Source organism: Nannobrachium achirus, assembly GCF_963921795.1.
Source record: "Nannobrachium achirus genome assembly, chromosome: 1".
Taxonomy (NCBI): Eukaryota; Metazoa; Chordata; class Actinopteri; order Myctophiformes; family Myctophidae; genus Nannobrachium; species Nannobrachium achirus.
This window is the reverse complement of record NC_137810.1, coordinates 55,524,423-55,542,737: the sequence shown is the minus strand read 5'-3', so window position 1 is coordinate 55,542,737 and position 18,315 is coordinate 55,524,423. Positions and strand designations below refer to the sequence as shown.

The 18,315-nt window shown below is 43.9% G+C and overlaps 1 protein-coding gene across 1 annotated transcript in view; it reads right to left on the bottom strand.

Moving 5' to 3' along the window:
* Window positions 1-4,012: 4,012 nt before the first annotated feature.
* ncanb (neurocan b) overlaps window positions 4,013-18,315 on the bottom strand; it is a gene marked incomplete at both ends in the record, with an annotated part of 212,206 nt that continues 197,903 nt past the window's right edge. The window contains 3 exons of the mRNA XM_080745680.1: window positions 4,013-4,143; window positions 5,962-6,144; window positions 17,778-17,922. Coding sequence (XP_080601806.1) covers window positions 4,013-4,143; window positions 5,962-6,144; window positions 17,778-17,922 — 459 coding nt within the window. The remainder of the gene's footprint in view (window positions 4,144-5,961; window positions 6,145-17,777; window positions 17,923-18,315) is intronic.

Sequence of the window (18,315 nt, the reverse complement as noted above, 5' to 3'; positions counted from 1 at the left end):
AGGAGGCTGCTGTCTGTCCAGCGCCGCGGCCACTCACTCCAGCTCAGTAGGGATGGGACGATAAGCGATATTATCGTTTATCGTGATTAAAAACACTCACAATAATCATATCGTGGAGATTTAACTTATCGTGATATCGTCCTCCGTCATGCACTGGGATCAATTCACCTTTTATTTGCCGAGCTGCATATCCGGTACCACTTAAACCCTCTATAATTGGTAAAAGGTACTTATAATATACATACTTGACGTCTTTTTTTTCACTCTATCAAATGTCTTTTCCAAAAAATAGCCAATCTACAAGCTCACAACCGACACGTTGTGAGCTTGTAGATCTATCTATCTATGTAGACAATTTTTTGGCAAATGTTCCGCTCCAGGATAATGGATTTTGATTATCGCGATAATATTGTAAATCGCGATTTCTTTTGTCACAATAATCGTGATATGACATTTTCATATCGTCCCATCCCTACAGCTCAGTCAGTCCATTTTCTGGGACAGACTGACAGTGCACAGCGGCCTGACGTCTCAGAGACACCAGGGCTTGACAGCTGTTACATCATGTGTCAGGGTCTGCTTGTCTGTCAACCTAAACCTAATACTTCCCCTGTCACCACTGCCTGCCTTCAATGTTCCGTGGACAACCTAGCTTATTAATTGAGTCTATCTAGCAGAACGATGGACTCCCTATGAAGCTTCCCCACACAACACAGTTGGCAAGTGGAAGAACCACAAGCAATCAAATCTTGCACACATTGTTGTCCTTTTCACAATAAATCAGCAAATGGCTTCTTTGTATGGTTCTTGTTACTGCAGAATTAGGTGTGTTTTTAGAGAGCTCATAGCGACCGTAGGGAGCAAGTTTACTATGAGAACCGTCACAGCTTGTCCGTATGTATGTATACGTGTAATGCCTGACACTGTGGTTTCCCTGACACATCACTGTGACATCACAGGTGACATCGCAGTGATGTCAATTACTCAGAGCAGGGATCTCCATATATAGACATAAACAGGTGACATCACAGTGATGTCAGATACTCAAAGCAGGGAACTCCATACAGGGATTGTATCCCAGATGATGCCCTGTTAGGAAAACCACACTAACAGAATCCATATATGTCCAAGACAGATAGCCAAGACAGATGGTGCGACCAGGTCGCTTTTCGCCCTTAGGCGTCTTACTGGTTAAACTGATATGGTGTTGTCATTCCAACATTGTCACAAGACAATGAACAATGAAAAAAAGTGAAGTTGCACCAAAGAGCACGTGCATAAACTATGATTTGGAATTGGCAATTCATGCTTAATTCAGGTAGCAGTGAGATTGAGAACACAAGGAAACAGACTGGAAAGGACAGCAAAGAGCCTTTGGTCAGACTCGAAGCCTGGCAATAACACCTGTAGTTTACCTCTAAAAGAACCTCAATAGCATCATTAATTTGGGTTAGTAGTATAATTCTTAAATCATCACGTTTTCAATGTAAGTTGATATTAGTGGATCCTGCATGATATTATTTACCATAATGCAAATTATGAATTTATATTATTTATGCTGGTTAATGTCTATCTCCATCCCTACCGGAGAGAGATATTGTTGGAGGAGATTTAGAAGGAAGAGCAAAATAAACGATGACAGCCAAATAAGAGCAAATAAGGATATGATGTCAGCAAGCTAGACAGACAGACAGACAGACAGACAGACAGACAGACAGACAGACAGACAGACCAGCCACTCTTTAGACCCAGCTACAATAAGTGAACACAGGTATGAAAACAGCATTGAGTCCTGAGAAAGAAATCGGAGACTGCTTGCCAGTCGGCACTCTCAATCACACTGTCACGCACGCATGCACGCACGCACGCACGCACGCACGCACGCACGCACGCACACACTGAGATAAGACATATCTCAAGCTTCCTTTGTCACCAAAGCTTCCTTTGTCACCTCTGGACCCCACCTTTCTGTGTTTGTCCCCGCGCCAATTTACACAGCCTTGATCCAACAATCCAGGTGACATCCCCACCGCCCTTTGGTATTTGATCCAGCCAAGCATCGCATGGGGAGTTCACCCCTGCCTTCTACTCCCATCCCGTCTCCTTCCTGCACTTGTTTGGGAAGTTAATTATGGACATGGCGCTGTAGCCTGAGGCTGCGCACAGAGTCATGTCATCAGGGGTGTCGGTGCACCAAATTCCGGGCCCCGGGTACTTTAACTATCGAAAAATAGCAGATCTACAAGCTCACAGCGCGGCACCGAGTGCCGCGCTGCGAGCTTGTAGATCTGCTATTTTTGAAAAGTTTTTTTTTTTTGAAAACCTATGTGTCTATGTTTCTAAGTGAAGGACCCCCAAAATGATATGTATTTGGCCATGGACCCCCATCTCAAAATATTTGGTTTCCCGGGACCCCCCAGAAGCAAAATTTGAGTTACAAATGTTCGCTTAAAAAATACATACAGTATATTCAAAGATTTGCACACATTTTCACGACTTTTCAAAAATAGCAGATCTACAAGCTCGCGGTGCAGCACTCGGTGCCGCGCTGTGAGCTTGCAGATCTGCTATTTTTCAATAGCTAAAGTATAAAATAATTAAGGCCCCTCTACCTTGGGCCCTATTAACTCAGTCCCACTCCCCCCCCCCCCCCCCCCCCCGCCTTGTGACACCCCTGCATGTCATATCACTGCTTCATACGCCATATGTGCATGGGGACGGGGGGGCAGCAATTAAGGATCTAGATAGATACCCTCTACGCTCAATCCCTCATTTCTGCTAGCTCTGTGGCTGACAGCACAATTTCCCATTGTCAGTCCAGATAAGCAATAGTAAGTAAGTGACCGGTGAGAATATGGGGAGAATGAGAAACAGTATAAATACAGTGAGTGGAACTTCCCAAGCCACTTAGTCTTACAGTGAGTGGAACTTCCCAAGCCACATAGTCTTTATTAGATCATTTGAACAATGTCTGTCCACAACCAGACACATGTATGCTCGTGAATTTAGGATCCATGCAAGAGGAAACCCAATACCCAATACTGTCAACCAATGCATAACCCTTGACAATGACAGCTGTATGGAGGTCTGACACAACTAGAGAAGTTTGGATTCCTACATGTCTATCATAAAGTGACTTTTATATGTAGTGATGTGATGTGGTGTGATGGGATGGGTTGTGTTGTGTTCTTCATCTTCCTCTGGGGCCAGGCACCCAAAATAAACTGTCTTACACTGACAAGAAGAAACAACGCTAAACATTGAAGTTATTCACAATGCCTCTGATCCAAAGTTAAGTATTTAAATCTGTCTCAGAATAACTTAGGAGTTATTGTAGGTCAGGTAAAATGTCTTACAAAGAGCACATCAAAAACAGGAGAGTCAGGGAATACAATTGTGTGACTTAAAAGTCCAAAACATGGACCCTGTGTAGTGTGTACTCCCTGACTCCACTGGATTTGATTCCGCATTTTCAACGAAAGTCATCACTATTTACAAGTTTGTATTAAACCACTTCTCTCCCATGAATGTTAAATGCAGAACTAAAAGGTTCCCAAAACTGGTCAGAGAGGAACCACGTTTCAGGCCATCTTTGAACTCGGGAGTTAAAAGACCAAAACGAAAAAAGGTAACCTGGTCTGCGATAATAAAACAAGTGAAAAGTAAAGCCATGGAAAGGAAAAGTGAAAAGAGTACAAAGGGATTGTTATTGTCCCCATGAGGCCTGGAAACACTCCAGCAGACCTCAGAGTTGACTATGATACAAGGCTGACTCAAGGAGCCAGGAGCCGGGAAGGGAGCAAGGAAGGACAAGGCAGGGAAATAAGAGGGGAGACAAGAGTTCTGGGCTGGAGGCTGAGAGGAGAAAGTGTTTCGGGCAACCAGGTTGACCTAAGGGAGGACAGGAGAACAGGCAAACTGCATGGAGCAGTCACGGAAGAGAGGGAAGGGAGGTGGAGGAGGTGGAGGAGGAGGAGGAGGGAGGAGGAGGTGAAGAAGAGGCGTTTTTGGTTCAGAAGTGGCCATGGTTGTGGCCCTGGTCTGCTCCGTGGTGGCCGCCGTCCCGATGGCCGTGCTTCTTGTGCTTCCTGCGCTCTCTCCTGCCCTTGTGGTGGTGACGCCGATGACGATGGGACCTCCGGGCTGAGCGAGAGAAGGAGAGAGAAAGAGAGAAATCCACTATAGATTATGTTTGTTGATTGCATATCGCTATATTTTCCTATTTTATACTGCTCACTTGACCAAGTCTCCTTTGAGAAACCAATTATTTTAACTGCCTTGTAAGAGGAAGAAAATGCACTAAAAGACAAGGGGACAGATTCAGGGGAGACAGAGATGCGTTTGAATTTGTAGACAGAGCAGAGGACTAAAGCCTAAAACTCATACTTCTCCACACATCAAGTATGAATTAGGCTTAAAGAGTGACAGATCATCATAATCACGCTACCAGGCAGGCTACTGCGGGTTACATAGTTAAACAAAAACCAATAACAAATGCCTTATGCAGATCTGTAATGTATAGGGCAATTACAACATGCAATTACAACATGGAACACGTTACCAACTATGATCACTGAAGCACCAAGTAAGGCAAGTTTTAACTTGTCTTAACTCTTTAAAAGACACAAACAATGTTAATAAAGTGACCTGAATAACCTTGATTGATTTACATTGTATTGGAAATAGTTTCTTTTTAATTAATACCATAGATTTTATTGTAACATGTTGTGTTATACAGTATGTGATATGTTTGTTGTGGAAGAGAAGCTGCTACTTAGGTGGCAGCTAATGGGGATCCGGATGAATAAAGAATAAAGGTGAACAATGAAAGACAGTGATAAAATGGCAAATGGCGTGCAGTAATAAAAGAACAAGTGGGTGTTAGGAGTTGAGAGGAAGGTGACAGCGAGGGAGGTAAAACCAGGTAAAATGCCAGGAAAACAACAACAGAGTGCACAGAGAAAGGCCTGTTTCACAGTCCTTTAGTGTATATAGTACCCCTCTATGGCTATAGAGCCACTGCAGGCTTCAGAGATGTGTTTTCATCATGCTGAATAGGCTGGGTGCCTTTAGCAGTGCAACACATCACTGATCTCAACACCCACTTAAAAGCCTGACAGTAAAGCTTGTTCCTGGGGTGTGCTGCCAAATTGGATCTATACTGGTACTGTTGGTAATTCTCTGGATTTCACCATAAGACATGTCCTGTGCAGTGAATCAAAATGACTCGTAGACATAAAAGAAAAAACAGAAACAAAAAATAACGGAGCCCGAAAGATAAATGGAAATGGTGGGAAAAGAACAAAAACAGAGTCTTTATCACTCTTGACAGAAGCTACAGAATTCCGTCCTAGCTGTCAAGAGTGTAATGAAATACCACAAGGCACAGAATGTGATCTATCAGCCACGGTCTAATTCAGTATAACCTCTTAAAGGGACAAATATAGAAATGACACATTAAGACATGCTATTCTGTCATAGGGAAAATGTTATTTTGGGGTTTATTTGAAAGCCCAAGGGAGGATACTATTGGAAAACATGTCCGCCATTCAACATGTCCGCCATGTAAACAAACACACAGTGTCATTTACAACTAATCTTTGCTCTCAAGAATGTTTTGGAAAATATTTTAAGCGAGAAATAGACGACACAGTTTTCCAAAGCGACCGTGTTGCGCTGGGGGGACGCCCAGCGCAACACTTGGGGAACACTTTCAGCAGTCTGTAAACAAGGAAATACTTTGTTTTGTTTTTAGTTTTGAGTCAAATTATTAATTTTATTGAGTAGCCGGGAAATAAGCGGGACAACGACTACTTTGGCCGTTCTCCAGCTTCGCCTCGGGGAGTTATCAGGCTGTCGGGATTGTTATTCCTGGAGAACGACCACGGAGCCAGTCGTTATCCCTTACATAGTAAAACCACCACTCATCACACACAAACATGAAACAAGCATACCACTTACACTTTGTGCAAATGATCTTGGGTCTGTCCCATTTGCCGTTGGCGCGACACTTGGCAGTGGGCACGTGGCGTTGCAGGAAGCCGTCGGCACACTGGTAGCGCACCACTGAGTGGATGTCATAGTGAGAACGCTTTCGCCCGATCAGGAAGGCATTATCTACGGTGGGTGGAGCGCCACAAAGCACTGTGGGCAGAGAAAGGAACAGACACCAAAACAATAATATTAAACCAGGGGTCTTCAACGTTTTCAGGCCAAGGACCCCTTAGTTGAGAGAGAGATGAAGCAGGAACCCCCACGACCTTCTAATAAATTCCATTTAGTTTCATCGTTTGACAGCACGATCGTCACTGTATTTTGGATTCATGTCAATTTGTGTTTTCAGATATTTAACCACTTGATCTGTCAATACTTAATAAACTTGACCTTTCACTCTGTAATTAGTCTTCTCTTTTTCCCCCTCTACACCAAAGCTCTTTGCCAAAAATAGCTGATCTACAAGCTTGTAGATCTGCTATTTTTACTTGGTAATGAACTCAGTTTTCTGAGCCTAATTATTCAGAAAACTACAGACTGCAGAAAAATGACTAGATGTTTAAAGTTCAGGTTTTTTGGTGTAATTGAGGTCAGGAAACATGAAGAAAGCATAAAAAATGTAATTTGATGTCATAAGACGTTTAAGACGGACAGGATAATTAATTGAATTGACTAATACATCTTTCTGAAAACGACTGTCAGTAAAACATCAAAGTGTGGGCTTAGTGTTTACAGGACAGCATGTCGGTCTAAGTCTTAAAGTCGGGGGGGGGGGGGGGGGGGGGGGGGGGCTGTCAAACCAACGGATATGAGGAGGCTAGGGATTGGAAACTCAAAGCAGTTTAGTTTATACACTGAGACTGACACTATGGTAAGCCCCACACAACATCACAAAGTTCTCAACTAAAACCCATCAAAACCAGGAAAGCATCATCTGTAAATATTTTGTTTTGCATGTGTTTTTCTGATGATATCTACTGCATAGTACTGTGTTCTATCTGTCTGTCATTCAATGTTATATGAGTTTTTTTTTAAAGGATCTCAATGGAAACAAGCCTCGGCTTACCCGAGTTATCCTTTTAGTTGACCTTGTACCAGTGAACTGCACTGTCATGAAACTGTTCCTTTTCCTATGCAAACTTGTAATAAATACTTCAATCAATCAATCAATCAATTAGCGTTGGCTATTACAAAATAGCAGATCTACAAGCTCACAGCACGTCACTTTGTGCCACGATGCAAGCTTGTACGTTTGTTATTTTTGAACATTGGGAGAACTACTGATTTAGAAGGCATTTGTAGAATGGGTCTCAGGTCTTCATGGGTTAATATCACAAGGCAAGCGTGCCCATCTTCCCCTGAGGGAATGACAGGTAGAGGTCAGGGTGTAGTAACTCTTTCCCTCCCTAGATGGCAGTCCTGTAACTGAAACCTGTTCGCCCCCCCCCCTGGCTGGCAGCTTGGCTGGCTGCCTTTGGGACACTGAAAATTATTTGCAACATCTGTCTTTTCTAGTGTCTTTTCAGTGAGCTCACTCATATACCTTAGATGTCAATTATCTGAGACACTGCCACATAGGGCTTTAGGGAGAGGAGAGGTAGCACTGCAGACCTGGAGCATGGGCAAATAAACAGCCCAGACACTTTCACCACCCAGACTGAAATATCCATGAGCTTAACGCACAGTAAAAACCGGAAGACAATAACCAGTCATATTCCAGTCATATTCTATTATATATATATATATATATATATATATATATATATATATATATATATATATATATATATATATATATATATATATTATATATATATATATATATACACACACACTGTATATATTGACTGGTACGGGCACATACCACATATGCATTGCCACATAGGCATTGATGCCTGACGGTGTCGCTGGTTCGATTTCCGATCCGGTTGACCTTTGCCGCATATAACTCCCTGTCTCTCCCCCCATTTCCTGTCAGTCGACTGTCCTATCAATAAAGGCATAAAAGCCCAAAAAACACATTTTGATTCAGATGTCTTTTTACATCACTTGAAATCAAAGCAGGAACATAGAAATAAAATGGGCTTGAGGGTTGTGAAACTGACTGTGTTGTACCATACAGGTATATCTGTCATGGACAGCAGCCTCCCCTTCTCTGTGGAGCAGCAGTTTACAGGAGGTAGAGTGACATTCTGGGAGTGGGAAGGTTCCCGATTTCATCCCGGCTCACCCTCGCTTCATCAAAATGTCCTTGAGCAAGACACTCAACCCCTAACTCCCAATTGGTGGTGTGTTGTATGGTTGCCACCGCAGTCGCATGTAAATGTGTGAATGTAATGCACATTGTAAAGCGCTTTGGAAGAAAGGGCACTGTTGAAATGCAGACTATTTTATAATTATGCAAAGTTTTACATTCAAATATGTAAATAGAATTCAGAGCTCACAGTGTCCATTCGCCAAATTGCAGTAGTTCAACAGAGTAAACTGTACCATCTCAGCAGGCCAGGGTAAGATTAAACGTGTGCAGAGACAAAATGTTTTACAATCTCTCTTAATTACTCTGTCGTTCTCTTCTATCTCTTTATAGGCCTATTACCTTCTTCCTTTCTTAACAGGGAAACCAAAGCCATTCCCCAGATGAAAGATTTCCACCACATTTCCACCACGTTTCATGTGTTCTGAAAAGAGTGAGCATGTGATACCTCCCCTACACGCACGCACGGCACGCACGGCACGCGCGCGCACACACACACACACACACACACACACACACACACACACACACACACACACACACACACACACACACACACACACACACACACACACACACACACACACACACACACACACACACACACACACTTGATGACATCACTAAAACACACGAAACAGCGGTTGAAAAGGATCAATATTTGCAGGCCCTGGAATGTCATTTGATAACTCAACGCTGCCTACATGTAGTTCCCCATAGTATGGTTGTGACTTTATGTGTGGCCTGCTGGTTGAATATGCATTCCTCCGTGTTGTGCCTCCTCCTGTGCCTGTGTAAGGCTGGCAGGCAGCAGTCAGGCAGAGTGCAGACTGCAGACAGCTAGATAGATGCTGGCTTCTCTCCGCACTCGCAAGGCCCTATGGGCTCCAAGCATCGCTACACCTGCAGGCAATCTTGTCAGAGCAGATTAGAGTGAAGGGAAAGTGTGCGTGTTCTCGACCACATTGTGCTGGTAAGTGCGGCGCTGTGTCTGTGTCTGCTTCCTCTCCAAGTGGCAGTATGTAAAGACTAGTCATTAGTATGGGACTAAATGCAAGCGTTTCTGGGTAGGGCAGCTATCCAGGTGCATTACTTGGGTTATGACATACGATTTGTTCATGTGCCTCCTTGTTGACAGTGTGACTGTGTATGTATTCTAAAGGTGTTCTATCAATGTGACTGGGTACTATTAGTGCAGCAGGCCAGGCAAGCACAGGACAAAAAGACCTTACACAACGACATACTGTATAGCCACAAACTTGTGTTCTACTGTAGGTATTGTATTGTATTGTATTGTATTGTATTGTATTGTATTGTATCTCTATAACTTTACAAGGTCATTGATAACGGAATAGTGGGAATAGTGTGTGTGTGTGTGTGTGTGTGTGCGTGTGCGTGTGCGTGTGCGTGTGTGTGTGTGTGTGTGTGTGTGTGTGTGTGTGTGTGCGTGCGTGCGTGCGTGCGTGCGTGCGTGTGTTTGTGTGTGTGTGTGCGTGTGTGTGTGTGTGTGTGAGAGAGAGAGAGCATCATACAAAAAAAAAAAGCATGTGTAAGAACTCTGTTTTCTCTTTCACATTCTATGCATCGTCGCTGTCGGCCAGAGATCTTGTATGTCCAAAACTGGAAAATAACCTGTTTTCCATACCGTTGTTCCATATTGAGCTTGGCACATTTCCTGGGGCAAGCTGCCCAGATCACACATGTCACACATGCTTTCTTATTTTATCACTCTCAAAAAGCGCCTGCAATGTAGTGCATTTGAAACTACGTACATTGCTAGTGCACATCATGGGGTGATCACTGCTTGCCTCCTGTGAATTGTTGTCTCCACCAGCCGAAGGCTGAGGGAGAGTATGTTTTCCCCTCCGTCCGTCCGTCCGTCCGTCCGTCCGTGCGTCCGTGCGTCCGTCCGTGCGTGCGTCCGTGCGTCCTCGCAGTTTGTGAACAGCTAATCTCAGTCACCGTTGGCCCGATCGCTGCCAAACTGAGCACACACACTCCCTGGATGCCAATCTAGAACCTCTGCCCCACATTTTTCAAATCAGCCTCATGGTGGCGCTATAACAGGCCGATTTGTGTGGCCTGGTTGTTACCAGCTAATCTCCGGCGCCGTTGGCCCGATCGCTGCCAAACTGAGCACACACACTCCCTGGATGCTAATTCAGAACCTCTGTCCCACATTTTTTAAATCAGCCTCATGGTGGCGCTATAACAGGCCGATTTGTGTGGCCTGGTGGAGACCTGTGCTCGGAAGAGCACTGCTTCTAGTTTTATTTGAATTTTTGTTTATTTTCTGTTTATTTCGTTGCTGAGTGAGGTCAGCAGACAAAGTGACGTGAGTGAGATGAAAAAACCTGGGTGAAACGCGCCAATCTCAACAGGGAACAACGGTACGACATGATGTGTTGTGAGCTTGTAGATCGGCTATTTTTGCTGACCCTGGCTGTAGTATGACGAAGTAGGGCATTCATTTACGAAAGAAAAAAAACATAAAAAGTTGAAATGGAGACTATAGGAGGTTTCTGTCCAACGATATGAGTGCGATCACTCCCACGTCATCCAGTCTCTCTCATCAGGATGACTGGCTCCCCTCCTCTGTGGTCAAGGGGAAACAAAAGGTCACCACCCACAAAATGCCGTTTCACTGGCTCCTTGTGTGGCTGATTAACGTGACTGATAGGCAGCCAGGGGCGTCACAGGGGGGGGGGGGGGGGGACTGAGTTACTAGGGCCCAAAGCTCACAGCGCGAGTGCCGCGCTGCAAGCTTGTAGATCTGCTATTTTTGAAAAGTCGTGAAAATGTGTGCAAATCTTTGAATATATGTATTTTTTTAAGCGAACATTTGTAACTCAAACTTTGCTTCTGGGTGGGTCCCTGGAACTAAATATTTTGAGATAGGGGTCCGTGGCCAAATACATATCATTTAGAGGGTCCTTGACATGAAACATTTGAGCACCACTGACATAGAAACACAGTTTTTAGAAACGCAGTGAATCCTTGTACCCAGGGCCCAGAGTTTGGTGCGACACCCCTGGTGGTGCTATCAAACAGCCCACTGATGGGCAGAGAGGTGGAGAGCAGGGCCGATGACTATAGCAAATCAAGCTGAAAATACTCAGCATGTGGCTGCTGAACTCCACCGATAAGACTGAGGCATTATCCGAGGTTGCTTTGGATGAAAAATGGAGGATGACACAGACAGCGACCAGGGGCGTCACACAATTCCGGGCCCTGGGTACAAGGATTCACTGCGGGCCCCCCATGTTAACCATTGAAAAATAGCAGATATACAGTAGATCTGCTATTTTTGAAAAATTGTGAAAATGTGTGCAAGAAACCTATGTTTCCATGTCAGTGGTGCTCAAACATTTTCATGTCAAGGACCCCCAAAATGATATGTATTTAGCCACGGACCCCCATCTCAAAATATTTAGTTCCAGGGACCCCCCAGAAGCAAAATTTGAGTTACAAATGTTCGCTTAAAAGATACATATATTCAAAGATTTGCACACATTTTCACGACTTTTCAAAAATAGCAGATCTACAAGCTCGCAGCGCGGCACTCGGTGCCGCGCTGTGAGCTTGTATATCTGCTATTTTTCAATAGCTAAAGTTACTAGGGCCCCTCCACCTTGGGCCCTAGTAACTCAGTCCCACTTTCCCCCCCCTTGTGTCGCCCCAGACAGCGACAGTGGGGGGAGATGAAAAGATGCCAGTGATTGTAACTGACTGATTAAGGTCGGAGGTGGGCTGGAACCTGGGGGACTTGTGACATCCTGCGTTGGAAGTGGCACGGCCCCTTGCTGATGAGAGAAATATCATCTCTGCTCTACAGTGGTAGGCCTGATAAGAATTAGATTTCCTGCTACTGTAGCTCTCTAGGGTTTGGATGAGCTTGTCTACTTTGATTCTAAAAATAATTTTGTCTAGGCTCATAGCCTCAGGTAAATAATTAACATTAGCCTCAGGATGTTCGCTAACACGTTTGCATAATATTAATGTATTGTACAAACATCGTTTTCTTTCCTGAAGACCTCTCATACTTGCAGTTTGCTGCTTACAACTGTATGCAAAGTGACAAATACACCTTCTTGATTCTCCTGATTCTTGATACTGATGGTTTCAACCCAAGTTTAGTATCCAAACCTTGAATATGATATATCGGGCTTCCGTATAGATAGAAAGCTCGGTGAAGTCCAACTATAGCACTGGGGGTTTGAATCCAATTACTATCTTTATCTACCGTAGTTTGTGAGTTCCAAAATCTATGAAAAATGGCAGTTACGTCTGGGTTTACTCCGATATCCATATGTAGCATTATAATGCTATGAATGGATCACAACGTTCTTACAAAGTAAGAAACTGAGTAAAAGAGTGGCCATAGCATTTCAATAAATCTAGTTTTAACGTTAATATGTTCAGATAATGTGCAAATAAGTATTGCTTCATATTCACAGTTGTGCTCATCATGTTTTTTGTTTTAATTTGGTTTAACACTTTACAAAACAGCAGGCTCACACAAAATAACTTAATAATAAATAGATAATAAGATTTCCACTTTCTCTCATGTACCTTCCCTATAGAACGTCTGCATACACCTAGGATATAACAGTATGTGTACTAGAGCTGGGATCGGGCCCATTTTTTCTGTCCGACCCGAACCTGTGTCCGACAGTTTTCTGTCCGACCCGAGTCGACGTCCGAGCATTAATCATGAAAAAGCGTCCGACCCGAGCCGAGGCCCGAACCTTATGTTTTCAACGCTTTTTCGCCTCGTTTCTTTTTCTTTGAGGAAGCCACTGATTTACACTCACTAGCAAACGTGTTATAATGTGCAGTGAGTGCATGCAGCGTGCCTGTTTGTTACCCTTAATAATATTAAGCCACATTGTGGCTTGTGAAAGTGTTTTAAATAATTACACATGTAGGCTACGTTAGATTATTAAATAATAGGCTATAACGTGCACTGCGCGTCTGGTGACTCTTGTCTGACTGCAGTCAGTGACTCGCTGCAGTCACACACTTAAAATCCTCTTTTACAAACTGTTAATAAAGTATTCACACACAAACCTTTTCCACATGTTCAATCAATATCAAAATGTATTCAGTCTTACCAGCATAGACGAATCTGACATCTGCTTTTAATATCCAGCGTCCACAAACGGCCAGTCCACGGCCATTTGGCCGTCTTTCTTAATCAAAAACTATTATTAATCCAACCATTATGGTTTATGGGTTTTAGGCTAAGGCTACATTCAACATCGGACTTTTTAATTATGTCTGCGTTGACAACTACGTTGAAATGCGTCCATACCGCGGCGCTGATTTCCCTCTTTCGTTTTCAATTGCTTTAAACTTTACCGTAGACAAGTTAGCTTTTATCTCGGCTGGCGGCAACATTATCTCTCACTCATTCGCTTTTTCTTCTCGTGTATCTGTTTGTTTGTTTGTTTGTTCTCTGTCACATATGACACTCCGTCTCCCACTTCCTTTCCCCCATGAACATGTGTGCATGGTTGTCAAGACAACGCACTGAGCGTAGCCACGTGCAGTGCACCAGAAAGACATCTTAAGGAAATAGCACACACAGAGACGATAGTTGTATCGTTTTACACTTTATTTTCTATGAATCAAAATTATGTCCGACCCGAATCGACGTCCGACAATTAATTGTGAAAATGCGTCCGACCCGAGCCCGAGCCCGTCGGGCTTGTCGGGTCCCGTCGGATTTCGGTCGGGTATCCCAGCTCTGTGTACCCCATTAGAGAAACACTGTACTAGGGCTTACAATGTTATTTGACTTACGCCTGGTTTTAGTACCTGGGCATTGGCCAATGACTCGGCAAAGGAGGGGATACTGTTTTCTGCCTCACCAGTGACTCATCATCACTCACAAAATGCGACCACGGCTGCATTCCAAAAAACTAGTGTTTGATTGAAGAGTTTTAATTAGAATTCATTCTAGTAAGTGTTGGCTGGCTGCCGAGAAAACGAAACAGAACATGTCATTTGGGACTGTCTACAAAATATTGCATCAAAGGTAAGGTAATTGTAATCAAGAGATGGAGCATTGCCTAGTAAGATAAGATAAACTTAAGTGATTCTCTTGATAATTATGTTCAGGTTTTTACTTTAATGTTGTCTAATAACACAATGGAGTAGTCAATTAATCAATCAGTTGTGTCTTACATAAAAAAGAGACATTTTTAAACTGACATAGTAGTCTGCATTATGGGAATACCGTGGCCAGTGAGACTAAACAGTTTGACAGTATATGAACAATCAAAGATAATGACTATAAAGAAGTCTTGTTAGTTCAGATACTATGTATGTTTCGGAAATGTCTTGAAATGACCAAAAACAGCCTTCCCCATCGTTACATTGCACAGCCACTAAGATCAGGTCAGGTGCGTCTGTAGTCTGCAAAAGGGCAATTGTTTGCAGTTCAGGGCATTTTATAAATCCATAACGACAGAAAGTCAATATACTGTGTTGCATCACACGATTTATCCAATTTTTGCTTTAGAATCTTAAGACATCCGACATGAAATGTGGACAAAATGCCACCATGTTCTTTTTTCCCCCCGGACTTACAGTATTTTGAAGTGCTGGCAGTTAAAACATTACAAAATGACCAGTGACCACTGATGAGGTGGAACACAGGGTCCCGTTCTGTGCTCTGGTTTGCCAGGTTTAGAAGTTGAGAGAAACACAGTTCTAACTAATGCACTCTGTCGAGGTGCCAACTTGCTTCTGCTGCGCTGTATTGTGCGCAAGCAGAGCACGCCATGAGGTGCACTCACCACTGGCATCACCGCTTCCAAAAAAGAAAGATATATTATGACCAATGACATCACCACTGATATCACCAGGAATACGGGTCCCTCATTGCCTGTTAATGATGATGCTGCCAGAGATGCTGGTCCCTGATTGGGCTACGGTCTTAAACAAGAGAGGACACTGACATACAGTACATACATACCAAGCCGATCGCAGTACTTGCGCACTATGCTTGTGCAAGTAATTCAATGATGCAAAAAGCAATTATCTAGTATTACCTCAACTATTGCCACATACAGGCCACCTCCATACAACGTAGTCCCCACAGGGGTTTCCCATTAGTCTGATAGATTCCAACCTCCTAAAGTACCATGCATAGTAGTACATAAGGACCGCAGGAATACATAAGCAACGGAGGGTGAGAGAACTTTACTCCGTTTGGTCCGGTTTGACTCCCAGTACGTAACACTCCGGATGATTTGTCTCCGTATACGGACGCTTACAGACAGCAGCCAACTGGACAGACTCAACGTACAAGATGTATCCGTACTCCGTAGCAAGAAGTACCCACGGCCACCGTTGTCAAACATAGGTAGTGAGGAAAATTAGCCTACTTTAACTCTGCTCTATGACAGAGGTTCTCAAACTGTGTGTCCCAATGAGAAATATATTGTCTCAAGAAACGGTAAAAAAGGAACGTCACAACAGGACGGCTTGACACACACACACACACACACACACACACACACACACACACACACACACACACACACACACACACACACCGCCTATCCTCCGACAGCTGCCAACAAGACGAGGCACACAAGAAGAGCTGATTAATTAGCTCAGCGGCTCATCATACTTGGGAATTATATGCGGGTGTGTTTTGTTATAATCACTCCGGGTCCGGATCCATATGTGGTTAAATCTGTACCCTCGCGGAGTTTTACATTTACCGCAAATCCGCAAAGCAACTTTGCCGACAGACAGCAGAACATCACGTCGTCGGGTCGTCTCTCCTCCAAAAGCGAGATGGGTGCAGTGCACTGTGTTATTATTACTCAGTCCGGGTGGTTAAATCTGTACCCTCGCGGAGTTGCATTTACCGCGATAATGTTGCCGACAGACAGCAGCTGCAGAACCAGTCCAGACTGTTACAAAACATCACGTCGGTCGTCGGGTCAAGAAATTCTGTGGTTCTACATATTTTGGCAAAATATGCTTCGGTTTACAGTACACGTGTGTGCTGTGCAGAAGACCCCCACCATGTGGCGCGCGGCCCCAACGGGTGCAGAATTGGAGCGGAGAGCGCGTTGGCACGTAAATAACGCATAGAAGAACTATGTATGTCGACATAACTACCGTACGTACTGTCTCACCCAAAAACGTACACAAAATCAACCATACGTAACTATAAATGGCCCTTAATAGTCCGACAAAGGACTATTAGAATTTAGGACTGTGAGGTTTGGGCTGGATTTAGGCTTAGTGATAAAGGGGGCCGTCCCCAAAAGTAGAAACAAGACTATAACTGATCTAATTGTATGCTCGAGCTGAGGTTTTGGGGATGCCGACACAAGTGACATGTCGTGACCCATTATTTCTAAAAACCCTGCCCTAGTCTCTCATTCAGACCAGGCTGCTAATCTCTCTCTACCTCATTATTAATATGTTGTCATGCTATTGGACAGTAGTCTGACCTGTATGCAAATGAACAGCAAAAAATAATCTCTAATAGGCTCTCTGAGGAGCCAGTTTTGGCCTCTTTCCTCCAACACCACTGTACCACAGTTTTAGCTGCATCAGGGGACATCGAGTAGAACAGAGGAGAGGACATTTGCCATTGATATAGGGATTTAAGCTGCAAGTAACTTTCTATTTAAGTTTTCCTCAAGTGAAGTATAAAGTAACCTAACAGTTTTGCAACTCTCTGCATTACATTGCATTTCCCCATAGTAAAGGAGAACCTTTTATATAAGACAGAGCTGCTGTTGCATGCAGAGATATTAAGAAAGGTTCTAGGAATATGGGACAGAGGTGGATGGAAGAGGCATCACTGTGGTATCATGAGTGTGAACCTGAAAGGTGTACGGACATGCACTGATTGAAGAGGCCCACTCAGGCCCACACTCCCACAGCACTCGAACATTAAGTGCTGCATGTTACAGGTGGACAGTAAATGGTCTACAAGTGTCTGCCCATATGATGAGTATCTCTCTTGACTTACACATGACATGTAGAGTGGTGATACATTCTTTTACTCATAATCAACACAACACTTGATGGGCAAAAAGTATGGCACAGGGTCAAATGCGATTGAAATGCTGCCTGCCTGGTGACTAGATATTATTCTGTGATTACTAAAAGCACACGTCGTTCTGAAGGCCATGCTGTGGAAACCACAACAAGTGCACAACACGTCCCGTTTCTCTCCCTCAAGACTCTTCCCCGTTTGCCTCTCCTTTTCACATTAGACTCAGAGCCATCCTTTCTCATCTGCCCGGTCCCCTCTCCATACACAATTGGCTGTCCTCTCGATTGAAATGCACTCGCTCTCCCTCCTCGATTATAGCTTTGATAGATTCCCAAGGGCTCTATTCTATGCCCCGTCCTGTTTTCGCTCCAGATTCAAAATAGTCGATCGGCAAGCAAAATGGTGTCCCCAGAAGAGGGATGCTAGGGTTCAAGTGCACACGTGGTTAATCACCCATTGTAGTAGCTGCAGCATACAGTAACATGATGCTCTTACCGGTTCCCTTCTTGCAGACGTAGGGCAGATTGTAGTTGCAAGGCACATCGTTCCATTTGCCGTTCTCGTGAGCGATCATCACGACACAGTCCTCTCCTCCAGCAAAGAAGTTGTCTGGCTGGTTGTCACGCCAGTTCTCATATTGCTGCAACGTCAAGCGCACACACACACACACACACACACACACACACACACACACACACACACACACACACACACACACACACACACACACACACACACACACACACACACACACACACACACACACACACACACACACACACACACACACACACAAATACAGGGTAATACCCATATTATCAGAGTAAGATGAAAAGATGTCAAAAGGAGACCTATTATAATTTCTACCTGTCAGGAAACAATACACTGTAATATGTTGTTGCTGCACAAGCCTTGTCATTATGCCTTTTTTTTCTGTCACTCACTGCTTCCATCATCTAGTTGTGGAAAGTGCTTCAACCTCGACATATTTTTTCCCAGAAGGGCAATTTGTTTTGCAGCATAGACTGCATCA